Source organism: Bos indicus, chromosome X (assembly GCF_029378745.1).
Source record: "Bos indicus isolate NIAB-ARS_2022 breed Sahiwal x Tharparkar chromosome X, NIAB-ARS_B.indTharparkar_mat_pri_1.0, whole genome shotgun sequence".
NCBI lineage: Eukaryota > Metazoa > Chordata > Mammalia > Artiodactyla > Bovidae > Bos > Bos indicus.
In genome coordinates, this window is record NC_091789.1 from 36,744,239 (window position 1) to 36,767,954 (window position 23,716).

Genomic DNA, 23,716 nt, shown 5'->3' on the forward strand with positions numbered 1-23,716 from the left:
ATCTCACCCTCTCCCTCCTCTTCTCCCACCGTGTCCTTATTGGCTTTGCTTAGCCTGTGCTCTTGCATCACATCTCCATAATGGGTAAGTGTGTTTGTATCAGGGTGGTGTGGTTTTAATAAATTGTCTGGTCCTGAGCTGCATGTTTCCTTATGGGGCTGTTCTAATACCTACTGTGAAGTTTCCATGATCCATGGGGTGCAGTTGGGGGGGTTGCTTCTGAATAGGAGTCCAAGTGACTATGAGTGAAACAGACTTCTGAGGAACAATGCAAGCTGCCCTGGGTGTGCAGTAAAGCTTCTGCTAAGCCCGCTGAGTCTAAGCCCGTTCTCATTACTCTTGAGCATGTCAGAGCCTGAGGTCTTCTCAGTGACTACTCAGAACAATGCTAAGGACGTTCCACATTGACTAACTTTCAACCTTCTAGGCTCCCTTACCCCCCTGAAAATTGTTTACATCCAGGACCACAGTTCTGGAATGAGGAGCCCTGGGACAAGGCTGTGGATGAATATGTTAGCCAGGCCTCACCTGACCGTGCATGTAACCTCTGCAGCTTGTTTGCTGAGATGATCACTTGTCTTTGCCCCAACAGGAAAGGTTTTGTCACAGAAGCTATTTCTCTGTCGTATCTTTTCTGAATCTTTTTCTAGTAGTGCATGAATTCTAAGAGAATTTATGTGAGTCAGCCAGGAGTCTACCACAACATTGTTTAACCACCTTCATTGCCACATGATCTTCAGCTTGTAGCTGAAGTCCAAAACCACAGGTTTAAAGGGCAATGGGTCTCACTCCATGCATCCTTGCCAAATTATTTACCTTCTGCTCATTGGTAAAAAGGAAATAGTAAAGGTGCATGTGAACATCAACATTTTAGGAACCAGTGAATGCAAACGGACTGGAATGGGTAAATTTAACACAGATTACCATCATATCTACTATGGTGGACAAGATTCCTTTAGAAGAAATGGAGTAGCCACCATAGTCAACAAAAGAGTCCAAAATACAGTACTTGCATGCAATTTCAAAAACAATAGAATGATATCTGTTCATTTCCAAGGCAAACCATTTAATATCACTGTAATCCAAGTCTATGCCCCAACCAGTAATGCTGTAAAAGCTGAAGTTGAATGGTTCTATGAAGACCTACAAGACCTTCTAGAACTAACACCCAAAAGAGATGTCTTTTTCATTAAAAGGAGACTGGAATGCAAAAGTAGGAAGTCAAGAAACACCTGGAGTAACAGGCAAATTTGGCCTTAGAGTACAGAATGAAGCTGGGAAAAGGCTAATCGTGTTTTGCCAAGAGAACACACTGGTCATAGCAAACACCCTCTTCCAACAAAACAAGAGAAGACTCTATGCATGGACATCACCAGATGGTCAACACTGAAATAAGATTTATTTTATTCTTTTCAGCCAAAGATGGAGAAGCTCTATACAGTCAACAAAAACAAGACCAGGAGCTGGCTGTGGCTCAGATCGTGAACTCCTTATTGCCAAATTCAGATTTAAATTGAAGAAACTAGGGAAAACTACTAGGCCATTCAGGTATGACCTAAATTAAATCCCTTACAATTATACATTGGAAGTGGGGAGTAGATTCAAGGGATTGGATCTCATAGACAGAGTGCCTGATGAACTATGGACAGAGGTTTATGACAGTGTACAGGAGACAGGGATCAATACCATTCCCAAGAAAAAGAAATGCAAAAAAGCAAAAAGGCTGTCTGAGGTGGCTTTACAAATAGCTGTAAAAAGAATAGAAGCAAAAATTAAAGGAGAAAAGGAAGATATACCCATTTGAATGCAGAGTTCCGAAGAATAGCAAGGAGAGATAAAAAAGCATTCCTCAGTGATCAGTGCAAAGAAATAGAGGAAAACAAGAGAATGGGAAAGACTAGAGATCTCTTCAAGAAAATTAGAGATATCAAGGGAAAATTTCATGCAAAGATGGGCTCGATAAAGGACATACATGGTATGGACCTAACAGAAGCAGAAGATAATAAGAAAAGGTGGCAAGAATACACAGAAGAACTATACAAAAATATCTTCAGGACCCAGATAATCAAGATGGTATGATCACTCACCTAGAGCCAGACATCCTGGAATGTGAAATCAAGTGGACCTTAGGAAGCTTCACTATGAACAAAGCTAGTGGAGGTGATGGTATTCCAGTTGAGCTATTTCAAATCCTAAAAGATGATGTTGTGATAGTGCTACATTCAATATGCCAGCAAATTTGGAAAACTAAGCAGTGGCCACTGGACTGGAAAAGGTCAGTTTTCATTCCAATCCCAAAGAAAGTCAGTGCAAAGAATGCTCAAACTAATGCACAATTGCACCCATCTTACATGCTAGTAAATCAATGTTCAAAATTTTCCAAGCCAGACTTCGATAGTACATGAACCATGAAATTCCAGTTGTTCAAGCTGATTTTTAAAAAGGCAAAGGAACCAGAGATCAAGTTGACAACATTCGTTGGATTATTGAAAAAGCAAGAGAGTTCCATTAAAAAAAAAAAAAAAAAAAGATCTATTTCTGCTTTACTGACTATGTCAAAACCTTTGACTATCACCACAAACTGTGGAAAATTCTGAAAGAGGTGGGAATCCCAGACCACCTGACCTGCCTCTTCAGAAATCTGTATGCAGGTCAGGAAGCATATAGTTAGAACTGGACATGGGACAACAGAGTGGTTCCAAATGGGGGAAGGGCTGTATATTGTCACACTATTAATTAACTTATATGCAGAGCACATCATAAGAAATGCTGGGCTGGATGAAGCACAATGTGGAATCAAGATTGCCAGAAGAAATATCAGTTACCCCACACATGGATATGATACCACTCTTATGGCAGAAGGTGAGGAAGAACTAAAGAGCGTCTTGATGAAATTGAAAGAGGAGAGTGAAAACGTTGGCTAAAGCTCAAGATTCAGAAAACTAAGGTCATGGCATCTGGTCCCATCACTTCATGGCAAATAGAGAGCAAACAGTGGGAAAAGAGTGAGAGACTTTATTTTCTTGGGCTTTAGAGTCACTGCAGATGGTGAATGCAGCCATGAAATTAAAAGACGCTTACTCCATGGAAGAAAAGTTACGACCAACCTAGACAGTATATTAAAAAGCAGAGACTTTCCTTTGTCAAAAAAGTCCATTTTGTCAAAGCTATGGCTTTTTCCAGTAGTCATGTATGGATGTGAGAGTTGGACTATAAAGAAAGTGGAGCGCTGAAGAATTGATGCTTTTGAACTGTGGTGTTGGAGAAGACTCCTCAGAGTCCCTTGGACTGCAAGGAAATCCAAGCAGTCCATCCTAAAGGAAACGAGTCCTGAATAATTCATTGGATGGAATGATGCTGAAGGTGAAACTCCAATACTTTTGCCCTCTGATGTGAAGAACCTACTCATTTGAAAATCCCTGATGCTGGGAAAGATTGAAGGTGGGAGGAGAAGGGGAAGACAGAGGATGAGATGGTTTGATGGCATCACTGACTCAATGGACATGCGTTTGAGTAAACTCCACGTGTTGGTGATGGACAGGGAGTCCTGGCCTGCTGCAGTCCATGAGGTCATAAAGAGTCAGACACGACTGAGCGACTGAACTTAACTGAACTGAAAGGTGCTTGTTACTCTATTATTTTTCATCTAATTATTTAGAAAAGCCTTCTCTGTGAATTGATTAAGGTATTACACTGAGTGAATATTTCAGATCGATTCTGGATAAATCTACGAGCTCGTGTAGATCCACCCATTATATCTAAATGGACTTCCTTTGAACCAAGTCACTCTGAAAATGATGAGGGCCTTAATCCTGTGTTTCATTTAAACATATTTTTCAAGATAATTTCTCCTAACAACCTGTTGGGGTATTAGTTCAGCCCTGATGCAAACCGAGTTAGCATTGAACTGTAAAGCACAAAACCCCTTGTTTGGTTCCCAGAATTTGTTTCATAAAATTTAATAATATTTCCCAGTTTTTCTTTTGTTTGAATAACAGCAAGAGAGTTTACTGGACTGAAGATTCGACATTATCTTACCATAGTCAAAGGCACTGAGCACCAAAAGTGTGTGGGCCTGTGTGTTAAAGGGACTGTCCCTGCCTGAATCCTCTCTCATTTTCCATTCCTATCTGGTCAGGTTTTCCTTCCAGATGCTCATTTTGTCTTTGCTTCTCCACTCCCACTTACGCTGTTTAATAGCCTCAGGTATCATCACCTCAATTTGGGGTCCCTGTGGTTACCTCCAAGTCTGCCTTGTTGATCTTAATTCTAGATATTCCTGGCAACTTTGCTTCCTGTTTCTCTGCTAATTATCCCCAAACATGCTTCCACTGCATCCATCCCCAACTAAGAAACATACCATGCTCCCTATGGATTACCATGCACCTTCTAATGTTCTCTGCTGGACTTTTGAGGCCCTCCACAATCTAGCCTGTCCCACACAGCCCAGCATGCTCTCATTCTCCATTACTCAATGTGCTTTGCTTTTTCCTCTTATCATGAGCAAGTCAGGGCCATTTCCAGGGCCAGTGGATATAGTTGTCCAGCTTGTGTACTGCCCCTGGCCCTGGACGTCATGCAAATCTGGTCATTTTTACTTCCATGATCTTCTTTTTTCCCCATTGCTTGTCTGAATTCTTCTCATCCTTCAAAACATCCCTTAGCCACAATGTCTTCCTAACTGTGCCAAGCTTCAATAGTCTCCTCTTCCTTTGAAGTTCTACAAGTCTTAGAACCTCTTCTCCCTAAAACAGTTCCTAATAAGAAAACCCTCCTGCTATGGAAGGAACGTTGTTGTTGTTATTTAGTTTCTAATTTGTGTCCAGCTTTTTTGCGACCTCATGGACTGTAGCCCATCAGGATCCTCTGTCCATGGAATTTCCCAGGCAAAAATACTGGAGTGGGTTGCCATCTCCTTCTCTAGGAGATCTTCCTGACCCAGGGATGGAACTCGTGGCTGCCGCATCTCCTGCACTGCAGGCTGATTCCCGGAGGGCATGTACTCCCACTTATCTTCCCACCCCAACAACAGAACACAGTAGGGCTTAGTGACTATTGAATAGTTTCCTCTCTTTTCAAATGTGATTATTTTTACTCTTCCAACTACTTTCTGAGTTCCTGGAGGTAATGAAGGCTACCATCCACATCTGTAGCTCACACAGTGCTGAGCACAGGAATAGTGTTTTATAACTATTGGCTCCGTGATTCCTGAGAATGATCTATAAATAAGGCAGAAAGATGGAAGAACATCAAATGTTGATATGCTTGTTAAGGAAAAATCAGCATCATTCTTAGTTTGAGCCCAGAGATATGTAATGTGAGCCAAAGGAGTGTGATTTTCAAGTAATAAGGCCTGTTCCAGGAAGTTGTTCACATTGCCCAGATAGAAAAAAGAATTAATTATTTTTCAGCACAAACAATAGTTGATTTCAAGCAAAGTATCTTCAATTACTTAGGATACTGAGTAGCTATTCAGGGTTATTTTAAAAACTAATTTATTTTTTATTGAAGGATAATTGCTTTACAGAATTTTGCTGTTTTCTCTCAAACCTCAACATGAATCAGCCATAGGTATACATATACCCCCTCCCTTTTGAAACTCATTCCCATCTCCCTTCCCATCCCACCCCTCTAGGTTGATACAGAGCCCCAGTTTGAGTTTCATGAGACAGACAGCAAATTCCTGTTGGCTATCTATTTTAAATATGGTAATGTAAGATTGGAGAAGGCAATGGCAACCCACTTCAGTGTTCTTGCCTGGAGAATCCCAGGGATGGCAGAGCCTGGTGGGCTGCCATCTATGGGGTCGCACAGAGTCAGACACGACTGAAGCGACTTAGCAGCAGCAGCAATGTAAGTTTCCGTGTTACTCTTTCCATAGATCTCACCCTCTCCTCCCCTCTCCCCACGTCTATAAGTCTATTCTCTATGTCTCTTTCTCCATTGTTACCCTGTAAATAAATTCTTCAGTACCTTTTTTCTAGATCCTATATAGAATATGGCCTTTATCTTTCTCTTTCTGACTCACTTCACTCTGTATAATAGCTTCTAGGTTCACTCACCTCATTAGAACTGACTCAAATGTGTTCTTTTTTATGGCTGAGTAATATTCCATTGTGTATATATACAACAACTTCTTTATCCATTCGTCAGTCAAAGGACATCTAGGTTGCTTCCATATTCTAAGTATTGTAAATAGTGCTGCAATGAACAATGGGATACATGTGTCTCTTTCAATTTTGGTTTCCTCAGGGTATATGCCTAGGAGTGGGATTGCTGGATCATATGGTGGTTTTATTCCTAGTTTTTAAAGGAATCTCCATACCATCTTCCATAGTGGCTATATCAACTTACAATCTCACCAATAGTGCAAGAGTGTTCCCTTTTCTCGACACCTTTTCCAGCATTTATTGTTTGTAGACTTTTTGATGAGGGCCATTCTGACTGGTGTAAGGTGATATCTCATTGTGGTTTTGATTTGCATTTCTCTAATAATGAGGGATGTTGAGCATCTTTTCATGTGTTTGTTAGCCATCTGTATGTCTTCTTTGGAGAAATGTCTGTATAGGTGTTTTTCCAACTTTTTGATTGGGTTGTTTGTTTTTCTGGTATTGAGTTGTATGAGCTGCTTGTATATTTTGGAAATTAATCCTTGGTCAGTTGTTTCATTTGCTATTATTTTCTCCCATTCTGAGGGTTGTCTTTTCACCTTGCTTATACTTTCCTTTGTTGTGCAAAAGCTTTTAAGTTTAATAAGGTTTAAAAAACTTGTTTACTTTTGTTTTTATTTCCATTTCTCTAGGAGGTGGGTCATAGAGGATCTTGCTTTGATTTATGTCATTGAGTGTGCTGCCCATGTTTTCCTCAAAGAGTTTTATAGTTTTTGGTCTTACATTTGGCCTTTAATCCATTTTGAGTTTATCTTTGTGTATGGTGTTAGGAAGTGTTTTAATTTCATTCTTTTACATGTCCAGTTTTCCCAGCACCATTTATTGAAGAGGCTGTCTTTGCCCCATTGTGTATTTTTGCCTCCTTTGTCAAAAATAAGGTACCCATAGGTGCATGGGTTTATTTCTGGGCTTTCTGTCTTGTTCCATTGGTCTATATTTCTGTTTTTGTGCCAGTATCACACTGTCTCGATGACTGTAGCTTTGTAGTATAACCTGAAGTCAGGGAGGTTGATTCCTCTAGCTTCATTCTTCTTTCTCAAGATTCCTTTGGCTATTCAGAGTCTTTTGTGTTTCCATATGAATTGTGAATTTTTTTAATTCTGTGAAAAATGCCATTGGTAATTTGATAGGGCTTGCATTAAACCTGTAGATTGCATTTGGTAGGATAGTCATTTTCACAGTATTGATTCTTTCTACACAGGAACATGGCATATCTCTCCATCTGTTTGTGTTATTTTTGACTTCTTTCATTAGTGTCTTATAATTTTCTGTGTACAGTTGTTTTGTCTCCTTAGGTAAGTTTATTTCTAGGTATTTAATTATTTTTGTTGCAATGGTGAATGGGATTGATTCCTTAATTGCTCTTTCTGATTTTTCATTGTTAGTATATAGAAATGCAAATGATTTCTGTGTATTGATTCCGTATCTTGCAACTTTGCTAAATTCACTGATTAGCTCTAGTAATGTTCTGATACTATCTTCAGGGTTTTCTATGGACAGTATTATGTCATCTGCAAACAATGAGAACTTTACTTCTTTTTCTCTGATCTGGATTCCTTTATTACTTTTTCTTCTCTGATTGCTGTAGCTAGGACTTCCTGAACTATGTTGAATAATAGTGGTGAAAGTGGACACCCTTGTTTTGTTTCTGATCTTAGGGGGAATGCTTTCACTTTTTCACCATTGAGAATAATGTTTGCTGTTGGCTTATCATACATGGCCTTTATTATGTTGAGGTAGGTTATCCAGGGTTATTAATAAACAAACTAACAGACAGAAACACTAGAAAAGCAATATCTCTGTCCTCTTGTTAGAGACTGAAAGTTTATGAGGACTACCTATTGTCATGGCAGAAAATTATTCTAAATACATATCCAATAGTAACTACAAAGAGTCATAAATTCTCTAGTAAATGCTCCAGAAAACAGGCACAAAATTCCGTCATACCATTTGTCTTTTTCTTCTTACAGAGGATCTGTGCTGCCTTTGAAAGAAAAATGCAAAATTGAAGCAGAAAGTAAAGCATTATGCCTGCAAATGTCTTCTTTGCTGTCTCCTCTTCTAGCATTTTCCCTCTCATACCTGGCCCTGTGATGGTTGTCGCTTCTTTGTGGTATTTTTAGGATGTAAGCATCAACAGAAATGTTGGGTTTCCACTTGTTTTGCCCCTTCCCAGACTGCCTTTGACCCTTCCCAAAACCTCTTGGCTAGCAGATACTGGGCTACCTGATGACCACCAGTGTGGATTGTGAACTTGTGTTCATTTTCAGGTTTATATCTTGTGGTAGTGGTGCTGGGTGTTGGAGGGAGATCCATTTGTACCAGATATGGGTCCACTAATGAAGGAGAAACGCTTTATATTCTGGTGGGCATCGTAATTAATGCCACAGGTGTAAATGGGGCAGCTTGCATCTGTCTTCATCTGTGGTCTGTATATACACACTCACATTTAGAAATTTAGGCTCAACCCAAGTACCACGGGTCTTAGAAATTTTGTGATTAGGTTACCTATTTTGAAGAGGGGTCACAGCAACCCACTCCAGTATTGTTTCCTGGAAACTCCTGTGGACAGAGGAGCCTGGCGGGCTACAGTCCAAAGGGTCGCACAGAGTCAGACACGACAAAAACAACTTGGCAGGCACACATGCACCTATTTTGAAGATCTGATGACACCTATGTCTCTTTCATCAGAGAAGTACACAGGCATTTTTCATATGACTTCAAGAAGTTCCCAGCCCTTTTTAAATCTCTGTAGCTCAGATTGAAGAGTAATAAAGATATCCTCTCACAAGCCTATGCTCCTGACTGTGCCTTCATTATTCTATGTACTTTACCCTTACTCTCTCATGTTTTCTCCACAGGGATCTAATGAGGCAGGTTGTTCCTCATTTTGCAAATGAAGGAACTGAGACCAAAGATGTAGCTTGTTCAGCTTCTGCCAGTGCTTCCAAGTCTTTCCAATGATTTCATGGACTCTTGAGTTCATCTTCTCTTCTGATGTCTATACCATAAACAGAGGTCTAAAACTATCTTGTCCATACAGCTTGAGAAGAGCTATTAAGACTTTATAAACATTAAGGCCTGTTGATCCTCTGAGTCTCCCTTGAAAATAAATACGACATTCCATTGTTACCATTGTGAATGGTATCTGCAAACATATTTCAAATCAACATATTCGAAAAGTGAAACGGTATCAGTTTTGATCTGAAATCATAAGGCTACAGTTGCCTGTAATGCCCACCACACAGAGAACAACACTGTGAGTGAGGGGGAATTTACATGGTATTTAGAAAGAATGACATCAGCCAAAGAGGAGCCAAGGATAACAAATATGCATGTAACTCAGTGGACCGTAACCAAAACTGGCTCATCCTGAATTGAGTGGAGAATGGAGTCATGTTCTTTCAGCCTTGACAGTGGAGGTTTTGATATTTCATCAGGAATAAACAAGAACTTTATGACTAACAGCTTTTCCTACTTCTAAATCAATAGACATAAAACAGCACCTGCAGATAAAAGATTTTGTTAGCAGCTCTGCTTATAAATTCTTACCCCTGCAAGCATCTCCTCCTCAAGCTCTCTTTTTCCCTCCTAAGAGACCAAGTCATAGGGAGAGAACCAGATGAGTGTCACATTTTCATTTTCTAAGAAAGTTCTTCATTGCTGTTCTTATCAAGATTACTACCACTTTTAAGTAAATGTATTTAGAAATAAAGATTGATATGTCATAGTGTTCCTCTTTATTAGGGCTTGACTTCAGACTTTAGAAAAATTAACTGGGGGGATTGGCCAGAAGACATTCACAAAGTTTGTGGCCTTGTAAAAATGTGTGCAAATTTCATATTACAGTCAATCACACACACTTGCATGTATGTATGTGTGGAGATTGTTTTTTCTTTCTTTCTTTTTTTTTTTTTTTTTTGACTGCATGGCTTGCAGTCAGTCTAAGTTTTAACAGTGTAAGTTCCCTGACCAGGGATCAAACCTGGGCACTTGGCAGGGAAAGCATGGTGTCCTGGTTAGGACTTCAGGGAGTTACCTGGAGATAATTTTGATTGAGTGGTCTTTGTGGAATTTTTTAAGTTAGATCAGTTTTAAATATAAAATAGATGAAATTTATTAATGACAAAAACATATATAACTGTTTGCTCAGTGTTTTCATAGGCATTATTTACTTTAGCCTTCATAACCACCCCACAGACCAGGTTTTATTATTCCCTCTTTTATGGATAAGGAAACAGGCTCAAAGAGGTGAAGTGCTTGTTGAATGTCACAGAGCTAATAAATCAATAAATGTGGGACATGGCCTGGGTTTTTGATTCCACGTTCAATGTTTGTTCTCCTCCCCCACAGCTGTATTCAGAATAGAGAAGTTATGAGGAAGTTATGTTTCAGTGGTTGGCAGTAAAGTAGGTGCTTCAGGAATAACATGTCTAAAGATTTGGGGTTTGTCTAGAAAGGGGATTATGTGGGGAGAGTTGGTGAAAATCACATGTAGACCACCATCTGTTTACCAGGTCATGAGGCTTCCCATATTATTATATGTTAATATCTCACCTGGGATTGATCAACAGTCACGTGGAGAGCTGTACTTTAAGAGGTATCTCACTGGGTTAGATTTTACATGAAGATCTTGTCTAATATTCTCAACAACCTGGTAGTCTTAAAAATTCACAGAACAGATCATGGAGGCTCAGAGAGGCCAAGTAATTTAAGGCCTCTAGAAGGTGGAAAAATCTGAGTTCAAACTCAGGCTCATCTGATTCCAAAGTATAGATCCTCTGTTCCACCATCCAGATACCTCTAGTAGCCACCTTTGTGGAAAACCCCAGTTCTGTGTCAGGCTGAAAGTGGTGTTAATTTAGCAAAGGTAGCTGGAAAGTGGGAGGGCAGAACACTTTTTTACCCTGTTCCCATCTCCCTACTTTCTTTCTTTTTTCCTTTCTTTCTCCTTCCTTCCTTCTTTCCTTTCTCTCTCTCTCTCTTTTTTTTTTTCTTTTCTTTTTCTCCAGTCATGCTGCACAGCTTCTGAGATCTTGGTTCGTTGAGTAGGAATGGAACCTTTGCCCCCTTTGCTGGGAGCTCGGATCCCTAACTCCAGGACCACCAGTGAAGTCCCTCCCTCCTTTCTTATTATCAGAGACTTATTTTTTTCTGACTGAGTTTTGGTCTTGGGACCCCTTTACACCTTTAAATTATTGAAGGTCTTGAAGAGATTTTCTTTTCCTGTGGGTCATGCCTGTAGATACTTACAATTTTATTTATTTTTTAATTTATTTATTTTAATTGGAGTCTAATTACTATACAATACTGTAGTGGTATTTGCCATACATTGACATGAATCAGCCATGGGTTTACATGTGTTCCCCATCTTGAACCTCCCCTCCCTCCTCCCTCCCCATCCCATCCCTCTGGGTCGTCCCAGTGCACAAGCCCTGAGCACCCTGTCTCTTGCATTGAACCTGGGCTGGCTATCTGATTCAAAATTGAAAAGAGCAAATTTTTAATATATATATATATATATATTTAATAAGCTGATTATATGTTAATGGGCTTCCCTGGTGGCTCAGGTAAAGTGTCTGCCTGCAATGCTGGAAACCCAGGTTTGATCCCTGGGTCGGGAAGATCCCCTGGAGAAGGAAATGACAACCTACTCCAGTACTCTTGCCTGGAAAATTAAATGGACAGAGGTGCCTGGTAGGCTACAGTCCTTGGGGTCACAAAGAGTCAGACACGACTGAGCAACTTCACTTTTTTCATATTTGTTAATAGAAATATGCTTTCTGAAAAATAATGGTTTTCCAAAACAAAGCAATGTATAGTGAAAAGAATGGCCTTATTTATATTTTTGTCAGTTTCCTTGATGTAGCTTAGTAGAAGCTGCTGGAATCTCTTCTCTGTTCTTGCATTCTGTCTGTTGCAGTATCATGTGGCTGTAGCCTCTGGAAAACACCAGTGTATCCTCTTGAGAAAATGACAACACAAGAGACAAATAACATTTTGGAATTATTAAGAGAATAGTTTTGACCTTATGACAGTCCTGAAGGGTATTGAGGATTCCCAGAGTTCCCCAGGCCACACTTTGAGAACTGCTGCTCTATATAACCACCTCACTATTCACTAGGGACGGTGAAAAATCCCAGTGTTTGGTCAGATGAAGCACTCCAGGTCACTGAATCCAACCATGCATCTGATAAAATAAAGTTCCATGAAGTCTACTCATTTTGCAAGGGTAAGAATGCTAGAGAAGGAAATGGCGCTCCACTCCAGTATTCTTGCATGGAGAATCCCTATAGAGAAAGGAGCCTGGTGGGCTGCAGTTAATGAGGTCACAAAGTGTCAGACATGACTGAGTGACTCACACACACACACACACACACACACACACACACACACACATGGACTATTGAAGTTCAACATGGATTTAAATGGATAGAAAAGTCTTTATTATGTTGAGAAGAAATTTTACTCTGCAGTTTCTATGTTCAGGTTTATCTCTGTTTAGAATGAATTCAATTTCTCCTCTGTATATTCCAGGTACATACATGAAAACAACAGCCTGGTCCCTTGCTGTCATTTTCTTCAGAAGACCTACTTTATGTTTAAGGACTTAAGAGACCTTCCTGCTCTGAGTGTTCTCTAGCCCCACATCTCTGTATTCTCATCCAGATCTTCAAATGCCAATATGAACTCATATGATGTTGCCAAAATACACTCAGGCAGATTTTCTCATGGTTTACTCTGTGTTTGGCTTAGATCAGGGCTACAAATGCTTCACATCCAGTGACGGGAAGAAACATATTGTCAAAGGTCTCTGTCTTCTGGTTGGGCATGATCTCTGACACCCTATTTACTTTCCCACTCCTTCTGCCATTCTGGTCCAGGCTCTGCTTTCTCCAAGGCATCATCTCATCTGTCCCTTCTCTTTCACCCCTACAGAAAGGCAGTGCTCTAGGTATAGTGCTTTGAAGTTTGCAAACAGCTTTATAAATATCATCTCATTTAATTAGCATGGAAACTCTGCACAGAATGTTGTTGTTGTTCAGTCACTAAGTTGTGTCTGACTCTTTGCAAACCCATGGCCTGCAGCATGCCAGGCTTCCCTGTCCTTCACCATCTCCCAGAGTTTGCTCAAACTCATGTCCATTGAGTCAGTGATACTATCTAACCATCTTATCCTCTGCTGCCTGCTTCTTCTTTTACCTCCAGTCTTTCCCAGCATCAGGGTCTTCTCTAATGAATAGGCTCTTCACATCAGGTGGCCAAAGTGTTTGAATTCAACTTCAGCATCAGTCCTTCTAATGAATATTCAAGGTTGATTTTCTTTAGGATTGACTGGTTTGATCTTCTTGCAGTCCAAAGGGACTCTCAAGAGTCTTCCCCAACATCACAGTTGAAAAGCATCAGTTCTTTGGAACTCAGCCTTCTTTATGGTCCAACTCTCACATTCGTATATGACTAATGGAAAAACCACAACTTTGACTAGATGGACCTTTGTCAGCAAAGTGATGTCTCTGCTTTTTAATACACCATCTATGCACAGAATGCACAGATGTGAATAGTATAAGGAAAACACAGAAGTTTCTGTTAACGTGATTTTATGGATTACCATGCTAATACTTCATGCCTGGGATTCTGTAACCTGTTTTGCTGGCTGCCCAGCTTTCAGGGTCTCCTTATTATAAAGCACTCACATACTGATGCTAAAATCATCTTTCTTCCCTGCTTATCTGAACATGCCACAAGCTGGAGTCCATTTATAGCCTCCAACACTCTTGGGGTAATGTATTTCCCTGAAACCTTTGAGACTGCATCTGCTAAGACCTCTGACTGACTTTCCTCAACCTAGGATGACTGTGTTTGGCTAGGCAGAGTTTTGTTTATCCATTTGTTCATCCATCCAGCATTCATTCATGTATGCATTTTGTAACATAGCATCTATGATGTGCTAGGCACTGCAATGGACAGTATAGGGGAATACAAATATAAGTTATCTCTGCCCTACAAGATTTTACAACCTCATCTAGGTCTTATATGCACAAGTGGTTCTAGTGGTAAAGTACCTGCATGACATTGCAGGAGATGTGAGAGACATGGGTTCAATCCCTGGGCTGGGACGGTCCCCTGGAGAAGGGCATGGCAACACACTCCAGTGTCCTTGCCTAGAGAATCACATGGACAGAGAAGCCTGGTGGCTACAGTCCATGGGGTCGCAAAGAGTTGGATATGACTGTAGCAATTTAGCACGCACACACACAGGCATTTCAAATACAAGACTAACTGTGATAAGAAAGGTGGTGAAAATAGACTCATAGTGGTAGGTAAACTCTGAGGTTTACCTGAGGAAGAATTAATCCCAATGGGCAAAGCATGCAAGACCTGCAGGAGGGGTACTGTTGAATCTGTGCCAGGACAAGTAGATTCCATAAGCAGAATGGGGAGATGGGACAAGACTGATTCATGGAACTAAAGAGCCTCTTGATGAAAGTGAAAGAGGAGAGTTGACTTAAAGCTCAACATTCAGAAAACTAAGACCATGGCATCTGGTCCCATCACTTCATGGCAAATAGATGGGGAAACAGTGGAAACAGTGGCTGACTTTATTTTTGGGGGCTCTAAAATTGCTGCAGATGGTGACTGCTGCCATGAAATTAAAAGACACTGGCTCCATGGAAGAAAAGTTATGACCAAGCTAGACAGCATATTAAAAAGCAGAGCCATTACTTTGCCAACAAAGGTCCATCTAGTCAAGGCTATGGTTTTTCCAGTAGTCATGTATGGATGTGAGAGTTGGACTATAAAGAAAGTTGAGTGCCGAAGAATTGATGCTTTTGAACTGTGGTGTTGGAGAAGATTCTTGAGAGTCCCTTGGACTGCAAGGAGATCGAACCAGTCCATCCTAAAAGAGATCAGTCCTGGGTGTTCACTGGAATTGCTGATGTTGAAGCTGAAACTCCAATACTTTGGCCACCTGATTGAGGGCAGAAGGAGAAGGAGATGACAGAGGATGAGGTGATGAGGTGGTTGGATGGCATCACCAACTCAATGGACATGAGTTTGAGTAAATTGCAGGAGTTGGTGATGGACAGGGAGACCTGGGGTGCTTCAGTTCATGGGGTTGCAAAGAGTCAGAGACAACTGAGCAACTGAACTGAACTGAACTGAAATGCCAGAGTTACCTTTCTGGTATCCCACTTTCCCTCACTGCAAATAGGCAATGAAGCTTTCTTAACATTTGTGTTTACATAAACTTTAGCTTTAATGATTTAATTCTCCTAAGTAAAAATCAGATCTGATTTCCTCAGTGGTTTTGTTTGACCTGTGCAGTTAGCATACACAGAATTTCCTTTTCAGGGGCGGCGGCCGAGAGTCCCAGGTTGTGATGGTGCAGGAGCAGCCGAGAGGAGCTACCCCACGTCCGAGGTCAGGAATGGCGGCCGAGAGGAGCAACCCCATGTCCAAGGAGCGGTGGTTGCATGGGTGCAGGAATGCCGAGAGGAGCTACTCCACGTTCAATGTCAAGAGGGGCGGCCGTGAGGAGATACCCCTCGTCCAAGGTAAGAGAAACCCAAGTAAGATGGTAGGTGTTGCGAGAGGCATCAGAGGGCAGACACACTGAAACCATAATCACAGAAAACTAGTCAATCTAATCACATGGACCACAGCCTTGTCTAACTCAACGAAACTAAGCCATGCCGTGTGGGGCCACCCAAGACAGCTGGGTCATGGTGGAGAGGTCTGACAGAATGTGGTCCACTGGAGAAGGGAATGGCAAGCCACTTCAGTATTCTTGCCTTGAGAACCCCATGAAAAGTATGAAAAGGCAAAATGACAAAGAGGAACTCCCCAGGTCGGTAGGTGCCCAATATGCTACTGGAGATTAGTGGAGAAATAACGCCAGAAAGAATGAAGGGATGGAGCCAAAGCAAAAACAATACCCAGTTGTGGGTGTGACTGGTGATAGAAGCAAGGTCCGATGCTGTAAAGATCAATATTGCATAGGAACCTGGAATGTCAGGTTCATGAATCAAGGCAAATTGGAAGTGGTCAAACAGGAGATGGCAAGAGTGAACATTGACATTCTAGGAATCAGCGAACTAAAATGGACTGCACTGGGTGAATTTAACTCAGACGACCATTATATCTACTACTGTGGGCAAGAATCCCTTAAAGAAATGGAGTAGCCATCATGGTCAACAAGAGTCTGAAATGCAGTAATTGGATGCAATCTCAAAAACGACAGAATGATCTCTGTTCATTTCCAAGGCAAACCATTCAATGTCACAGTAATCCAAGTCTATGCCCCAACCAGTAATGCTGAAGAAGCTGAAGTTGAACGGTTCTATGAAGAGCTACAAGAACTTTTAGAACTAACACCCCAAAAATATGTCCTTTTCATTATAGGGGACAGGAATGCAAAAGTAGGAAGTCAAGAAACACCTGGGGTAATGGGAAAATTTGCCCTTGGAATACGGAATGAAGCAGGGCAAAGGCTAATAGAGTTTGCCAAGAGAACGCACTGGTCATAGCAAACACCCTCTTCCAATAACACAAGAGAAGACTCTACACATGGACATCACCAGATGGTCAACACCGAAATCAGATTGATATTCTTTGCAGCCAAAGATGGAGAAGCTCTACACAGTAAGCAAAAACAAGACTGGGAGCTGACTGTAGCTCTGATCATGAACTCCTTATTGCCAAATTCAGACTTAAATTGAAGAAAATAGGGAAAACCACTAGACCATTCAGGTATGACCTAGATCAAATCCCTAATGCTTATACAGTGGAAGTGAGAAATAGATTTAAGGGACTAGATCTGATAGATAGAGTGCCTGATGAACTATGGATGGAGGTTCGTGACATTGTACAGGAGACAGGGATCAAGAACATCCCCATGGAAAAGAAATGCAAAAAATCAAAATTGCTGTCTGGGGAGGCCTTACAAATAGCTGTGAAAAGAAGAGAAGTGAAAAGCAAAGGAAAAAAAGGAAAGATATACCCATTTGAATGCAGAGTTCCAAAGAATAGCAAGGAGAGATAAGAAAGCCTTCCTCAGCAATCAATGCAAAGAAATAGAGGAAAACAACAGAATAGGAAAGACTAGAGATCTCTTCAAGAATATTAGAGATCAAAAATAAAAATAACCCCATTTAAAAAAAAAATGAGCAGAGGACCTGAAGGGACATTTTTCCAAAGAAGACATGCAGATGGCCAACAGGCATATGAAAAGATGCTCAACATCACTAATCATCAGGGAAATGCAATTCAAAAACACAATGAGATATCACCTCACATCTGTCAGAGTAACTATCATCAAAAGGACAACAAACAACAAGTGCTGGTGAGGATTCAGAGAAAAGGGAATCCTCCAGTACCCTTGGTTAAAGTTATAATAACCACAGCCACTATGGAAAAGAGTATGGAGGTCCTCAAAAAATTAAAAATAGAACTACCATATTATCCAGGAATTTCACATGTGGTTATTTACCCAAAGTAAACAAAAGCCCTAACTGGAAAAGATAGGCACCCCTATGTTCACTGCCACACTATTTATAATAGCCAAGATATGGAAGTATGTGAAATGTTCACTGAAGGATGACTGGATCAAGAAGATGGGGTATATACATTTAATGAAAGATTACTCAGCTATCCAAAAAAATGAATTCTTACCATTGGCGACAACATGGATGGATCTAGAGGGTATTATGCTAAGTGAAATAAGTTAGAGAAAGACATACTGAATGATCTAACTTACATGTGGAATCTAAAAACCAAGACAAAATGAAAGTAGACAAAGATACAGAGAATAAACAAGGGATGGGGGGTGGCACAAAACATGTGAACAAGCTTAAGAGGTATAGCCTCCAGTTATAAAATAAATAAGCCACGAGGATGTCATATACAGCATAAGGCATGTGGTCAATAACACTGTAATAACTTCATATGGGAACAGATGGTAACTAGACTTACAGTCCGGAGAAGGCAATAGCAACCCACTCCAGTACTCTTGCCTGGAAAATCCCATGGACGGAGGAGCCTGGAAGGCTGCAGTCCATAGGGTTGCTAAGAGTCGGACATGACTGAGCGACTTCACTTTCACTTTTCACTTTCACGCATTGGAGAAGGAAATGGCAACCCACTCCAGTGTTCTTGCCTGGAGAATCCCAGGGATGGGGAAGCCTGGTTGGCTGCTGTCTATGGGGTTGCACAGAGTCAGACACGACTGAAGTAACTTAGCAGTAGCAGCAGACTTACAGTCATCATTTTCCAATGTATGCAAATACCAATCAGTAGGTGGTACACCTGAAACTAATATCCTGTTTATGTCAACTATATTTCAGTTTAAAAAAAGAGATAGAGGGGATATCTTTTCCTCCACAGGCACCAAGGAATGGTCATGTCAGGACATAGAGGGAAGGTGGCTGTCTACCGGCCAGGAATAGAGCTCTCCCCAGAAACTAAATATGCTGGCACCTTGATCTTGCACTTCTCAGCCTCCAAAACCGTGAGATGATACATTTCTATTATGTAAGCCACCAGGTCTATGGTATTTTTTTTTATGGTAGCCTGAACAAACTAATACATTTTTCACCTGTTTTTCTCATACTTTCAAACCCTTTCCAACCCCTTTGATGGGAAGGTTCAACAACCACAAAGGTGCTTCCAGAGCCAAAGGAGGGAAAACAGTTGAAAATTATGGGTTTTCAATGTTGGAAAATTTGACAATCTTACCCCAATTAAAAAAAACAAAAAACTGGCCACGCACTTATGAAATGTGTTTGGAATGTCACAAGGAGAGCTAATGCAGTATTAGAACCAAAGAAGGGCTAATAAAGTATACCTTATTTGAAGTAACCACATTCAGAAAAATTAGAGTAAATATGTATTTTGGCAAGGTACACCACAACATCATCCGAGGCATGGGGAAACACAAGCCTCTACGCAGATGAACACTCCAGATCTATTTACACAGAAACCCTGGGTAATCCTCCTCACAGACTGCCTGGCTGCCCTCATGGTGTCAGTATCCTGTGCAGTGAAAAAGTAACTGTCCAAGGATAACAGGAATACAATTTGACCTACCTTCCCCTAGATTCCTGCAAAGTCTCTAATTATGAATTTTGTGTTTATTTGGCTATCACATTTTTGGGACACATTTCCTCGCTTTCTTTGCAGGTAACCCTGTATTCCACACATTAAGGTCATTTTTGGGTAATTCCTAAACTTCCCTGGTCATTTGACCTAAAGATGTCCTATTACTGCTCAGCTAATCCTCAAAACATCCTTCTTAGGTCGATCATGTACAGTCATCTCTATGTGGGAAGAATTCTCAGGGGTGGAGGAACACAGCCTAGAAAGGCAAAGACTCCATGTCAGTTCAGATGCTTTCTTGCCCAAAGGAAGCCATACCAAACCCAGTGTTTCTCCCTAACTCTCAAGTTTCACAAACCAATCTTTCAAGAGCTGAAAGTCCCCCAGTGAGATCTTTTAAGGCATACGACTAAGACTTCGTACATTACAGACCAAAATATCAACCTTGTGATACCTTCTCCTTAAAGTCTCCTTAAGATTTTTAAAAGCTAAGTAAAACACCCCCAAAGGTGCCCAAGGCCCCAGTGAGCAGGGACACCCGACAAGTCAGCAAGGCCTGCTGAGTGACTTATGAGAGATCCCAGGCTGTCCTGCTTTTCTTCATCACAAAGCATGCCTGACCTGCTTGGGCCATTAGATAAACTTAGAACCCAACTAGGGACACTCGTCCACCAGGAAATCCTGCGGAACACACCAGCAGGAAGTCAATATGTAAGACTCTGGTGGCGTCGCCAAGAACTAAGTGCTGATGACTGGGGAGCCCAGGAGCTAGAGCTCGCCCCAGACCTTCAACTCGCGTCTGTCCTTAGGCCGTGGCAGTCGCCAGAGCCAGTGTTGGTGACAAAGATTAGTGCTCGGCGATGCTCCCAGAATCTTAAATACTGACTTCCTGCTGATGTGTTCCCTAGGATTTCCTGGTGGAGGAGTGTCCCTAGTTGGGTTCTAAGCCAGTGTCGATGCCCAAAGTTGCAACGAGGCGTCCGACAGCAGTGCACACGTCTCCTGCCTCCTGCAAACTAAGGTCTCACGCGTGGGGCATTGGGCTCCCTGTCCCAACAGGGCCGGTCTTTAGGCACTGGACACCTGCAGCTCCTCCTCTGGGGACAGGCAAACTGCCCTTCTTTGGGCGATGCTCACTGTCCTGCAGCGAGAGTCCAGGTGCGCTAAGTCAGATGCATCTAGGGGAGAGGAAAAAAAAAAAAAAAAAAACGCTGCTCCGCGGGGGGTCACCCCAGGACCCCGCCTTCCCGGGTCCCTCTTCTGCCTAGGCCTGCACAAGGGCTTGGCCCCCGACACCTTCCCAACTTCCAGATGACCACCTCGGCCTCCCCGGAGGGTGAGCACGGGCTCCACGCGCGCCTCCCACGGCCACTCGGGCCGCGCAGTACCCGGCCACTCACCCGGCCACTCCCCCGGCCCCCAGCGGCGCGGCGCTTCCTCCGCAGGGTGAGCAGCGCCTGCAGGTCCCACATCCGTGGCCGCGGAGGCACCATCTGCTCGCGCTCCGGCTCACACGGGCTGGGGCTGCGGCGCAGGGCGCCGTCCGCCGCCGCCACGCCGGCCAGGGCCGGGCTCTCGCACGGCGGCTGCATCTTGACAAAGCCCACTGCCGTCCTCATGCCCTGAAAGCGTCTGTGGCGCTGGCGACTCTTCCCCAGGCTCGCCTGGGCGCGCTGTCGGCGCCTTCACCAGGTAGCAAGAGTACGCGATCGCGGATCTGGCGCAGGGCGCGAAGCCAGCCACTGCCCATTGGCGCGCGCCTCTGCCCCGCCCCGCCCCGCGAAAGTGCGCCTGGCCCCGCCTCCGCCACACCACGCCCTGCTCAGCCCCGGCCCCGCCCCGCCCCGCCCTCGCTGCAGCACTCCTCTGCTTGTTGACTGGGCCCATTCCCTACTCCCTTGTAGGCAAAAACGTTTCGCTTCACCCTCCTTTTCCTGTATGCCAGGCTTGACCTGAACTTCGACAGAGTGAGATAGGAAGTGGGGACCACCACCCTGCCTGGGAGCACAAGGCGTTTTTGTTTTTTTTTCTTCCCTTCACAGCCTCGTCCCAAATCACTATTCCCAGAAATGGGTTTCCCGGAAAAACTTCAAAATAGGCTCTATATTCTGCTACAAGTCAAACATCACTAAACTAGAATTGACCCCACTCTGTCCTCTCTTCAGCACATGCATAATTTTTTTGATATTTAAATTTATTTACTTTAATTAGAGGCTAATTACTTTACAATGTTGTATTGGTTTTGCCATACATACATGAATCTGCCACGGGTGTACACGTGTTCCCCATCCTGAACCCCCCTCCCACCTCCCTCCCCATACCATCCCTCTGGGTCATCCCAGTGCACCAGCCCCAAGCTTCCTGTATCCTGCATCGAACCTGGACTGGCGATTCGTTTCTTATATGATATTATACATGTTTCAATGCCATTCTCCCAAATCATCCCCCCTCCCTCTCCTACAGAGTCCAAAAGACTGTTATATACACCTGTGTCTCTTTTGCTGTCTCGCATACAGGGTTATCATTACCATCTTTCTAAATTCCATATATATGCGTTAGTATACTGTATTGGTGTTTTTCTTTCTGGCTTACTTCACACTGTAAAATTGGCTCCAGTTTCATCCATCTCATTAGAACTGATTTAAATGTATTCTTTTTAATGGCTGAGTAATACTCCATTGTGTATATGTACCACTGATGAACTATGGAATGAGGTTTGTGACATTGTATAGGAGACAGGGATCAAGACCATCCCCATGGAAAAGAAATGCAAAAAAGCAAAATGGCTGTCTGGGGAGGCCTTACAAATAGCTGTGAAAAGAAGAGAAGCCAAAAGCAAAAGAGAAAAGGAAAGATATAAGCATCTGAATGCAGAGTTCCAAAGAATAGCAAGAAGAGATAAGAAAGCCTTCCTCAGTGATCAATGCAAAAAAATAGAGGAAAACAACAGAATGGGAAAGACTAGAGATCTCTTCAAGTAAATTAGAGATACCAAGGGAACATTTCATTCAAAGATAGGCTCGATAAAGGACAGAAATGGTATGGACCTAACAGAAGCAGAAGATATCAAGAAGAGGTGGCAAGAATTCACAGAAGAACTGTACAAAAAAGATCTTCACGACCCAGATAATCACGATGGTGTGATCACTCACCTAGAACCAGACATCCTGGGATGTGAAGTCAAGTGGGCCTTAGAAAGCATCACTACAAACAAAGCTAGTGGAGGTGATGGAATTCCAGTTGACCTATTTCAAATCCTGAAACATGATGCTGTGAAAGTGCTGCACTCAATATGCCAGCAAATTTGGAAAACTCAGCAGTGGCCACAGGACTGGAAAAGGTCAGTTTTCATTCCAATCCCAAAGAAAGGCAATGACAAAGAATGCTCAAACTACCGCACAATTGCACTCATCTCACATGCTTGTAAAGTAATGCTCAAAATTCTCTAAGCCAGGCTTCAGCAATACGTGAACCGTGAACTTCCTGATGTTCAAGCTGGTTTTAGAAAAGGCAGAAGAACCAGAGATCAAATTGCCAACATCTGCTGGATCATCGAAAAAGCAAGAGAGTTCCAGAAAAACATCTATTTTTGCTTTATTGACTATGCCAAAGCCTTTGACTGTGTGGATTACAATAGACTGTGGGAAATTCTGAAAGAGATGGGAATACCAGACCACCTGATCTGCCTCTTGAGAAATTTGTATGCAGGTCAGGAAGCAACAGTTCAAAATGCACATGGAACAACAGACTGGTTCCAAATAGGAAAAGGAGTACATCAAGGCTGTATATTGTCACCCTGCTTCTTTAACTTGTATGCAGAGTACATCATGAGAAATGCAGGACTGGATGAAGCACAAGCTGGAATCAAGATTGCCGGGAGAAATATCAATAACCTCAGATATGCAGATGACACCACCCTTATGGCAGAAAGTGAAGAGGAACTAAAAAGCCTCTTGAAAGTGAAAGTGGAGAGTGAAAAAGTTGGCTTAAACCTCAACATTCAGAAAACAAAGATCATGGCATCTGGCCCCATCACTTCATGGGAAATAGATGGGGAAACAGTGGAAACAGTGTCAGACTTTATTATTTTGGGCTCCAAAATCACTGCAGATGGTGACTGCAGCCATGAAATTAAAAGATGCTTACTCCTTGAAAGCAAAGTTATGTCCACCCTAGATAGCATATTAAAAAGCAGAGACATTACTTTGCCAACAAAGGTCCGCCTAGTCAAGGGTATGGTTTTTCCTGTGGTCATGTATGGATGTGAGAGTTGGACTGTGAAGAAGGCTGAGCGCCGAAGAATTGATGCTTTTGAACTGTGGTGTTGGAGAAGACTCTTGAGAGTCCCTTGGACTGCAAGGAGATCCAACCAGTCCATTCTGAAGGAGATCAGCCCTGGGATTTCTTTGGAAGGAATGATGCTAAAGCTGAAACTCCAGTACTTTGGCCAC

At 42.3% G+C, this 23,716-nt stretch overlaps 1 protein-coding gene across 2 annotated transcripts in view; it reads right to left on the bottom strand.

Moving 5' to 3' along the window:
- Positions 1-20,981, bottom strand: part of LOC139181686 (uncharacterized) — a 56,497-nt gene extending 35,516 nt beyond the window's left edge. For both annotated transcript variants that reach the window (XM_070785291.1, XM_070785290.1), the window contains exon 1: positions 20,666-20,981. In XM_070785291.1, the coding sequence (XP_070641392.1) occupies positions 20,666-20,884 (219 nt within the window). In that variant the 5' untranslated portion in view covers positions 20,885-20,981. The remainder of the gene's footprint in view (positions 1-20,665) is intronic.
- Positions 20,982-23,716: the final 2,735 nt, after the last annotated feature.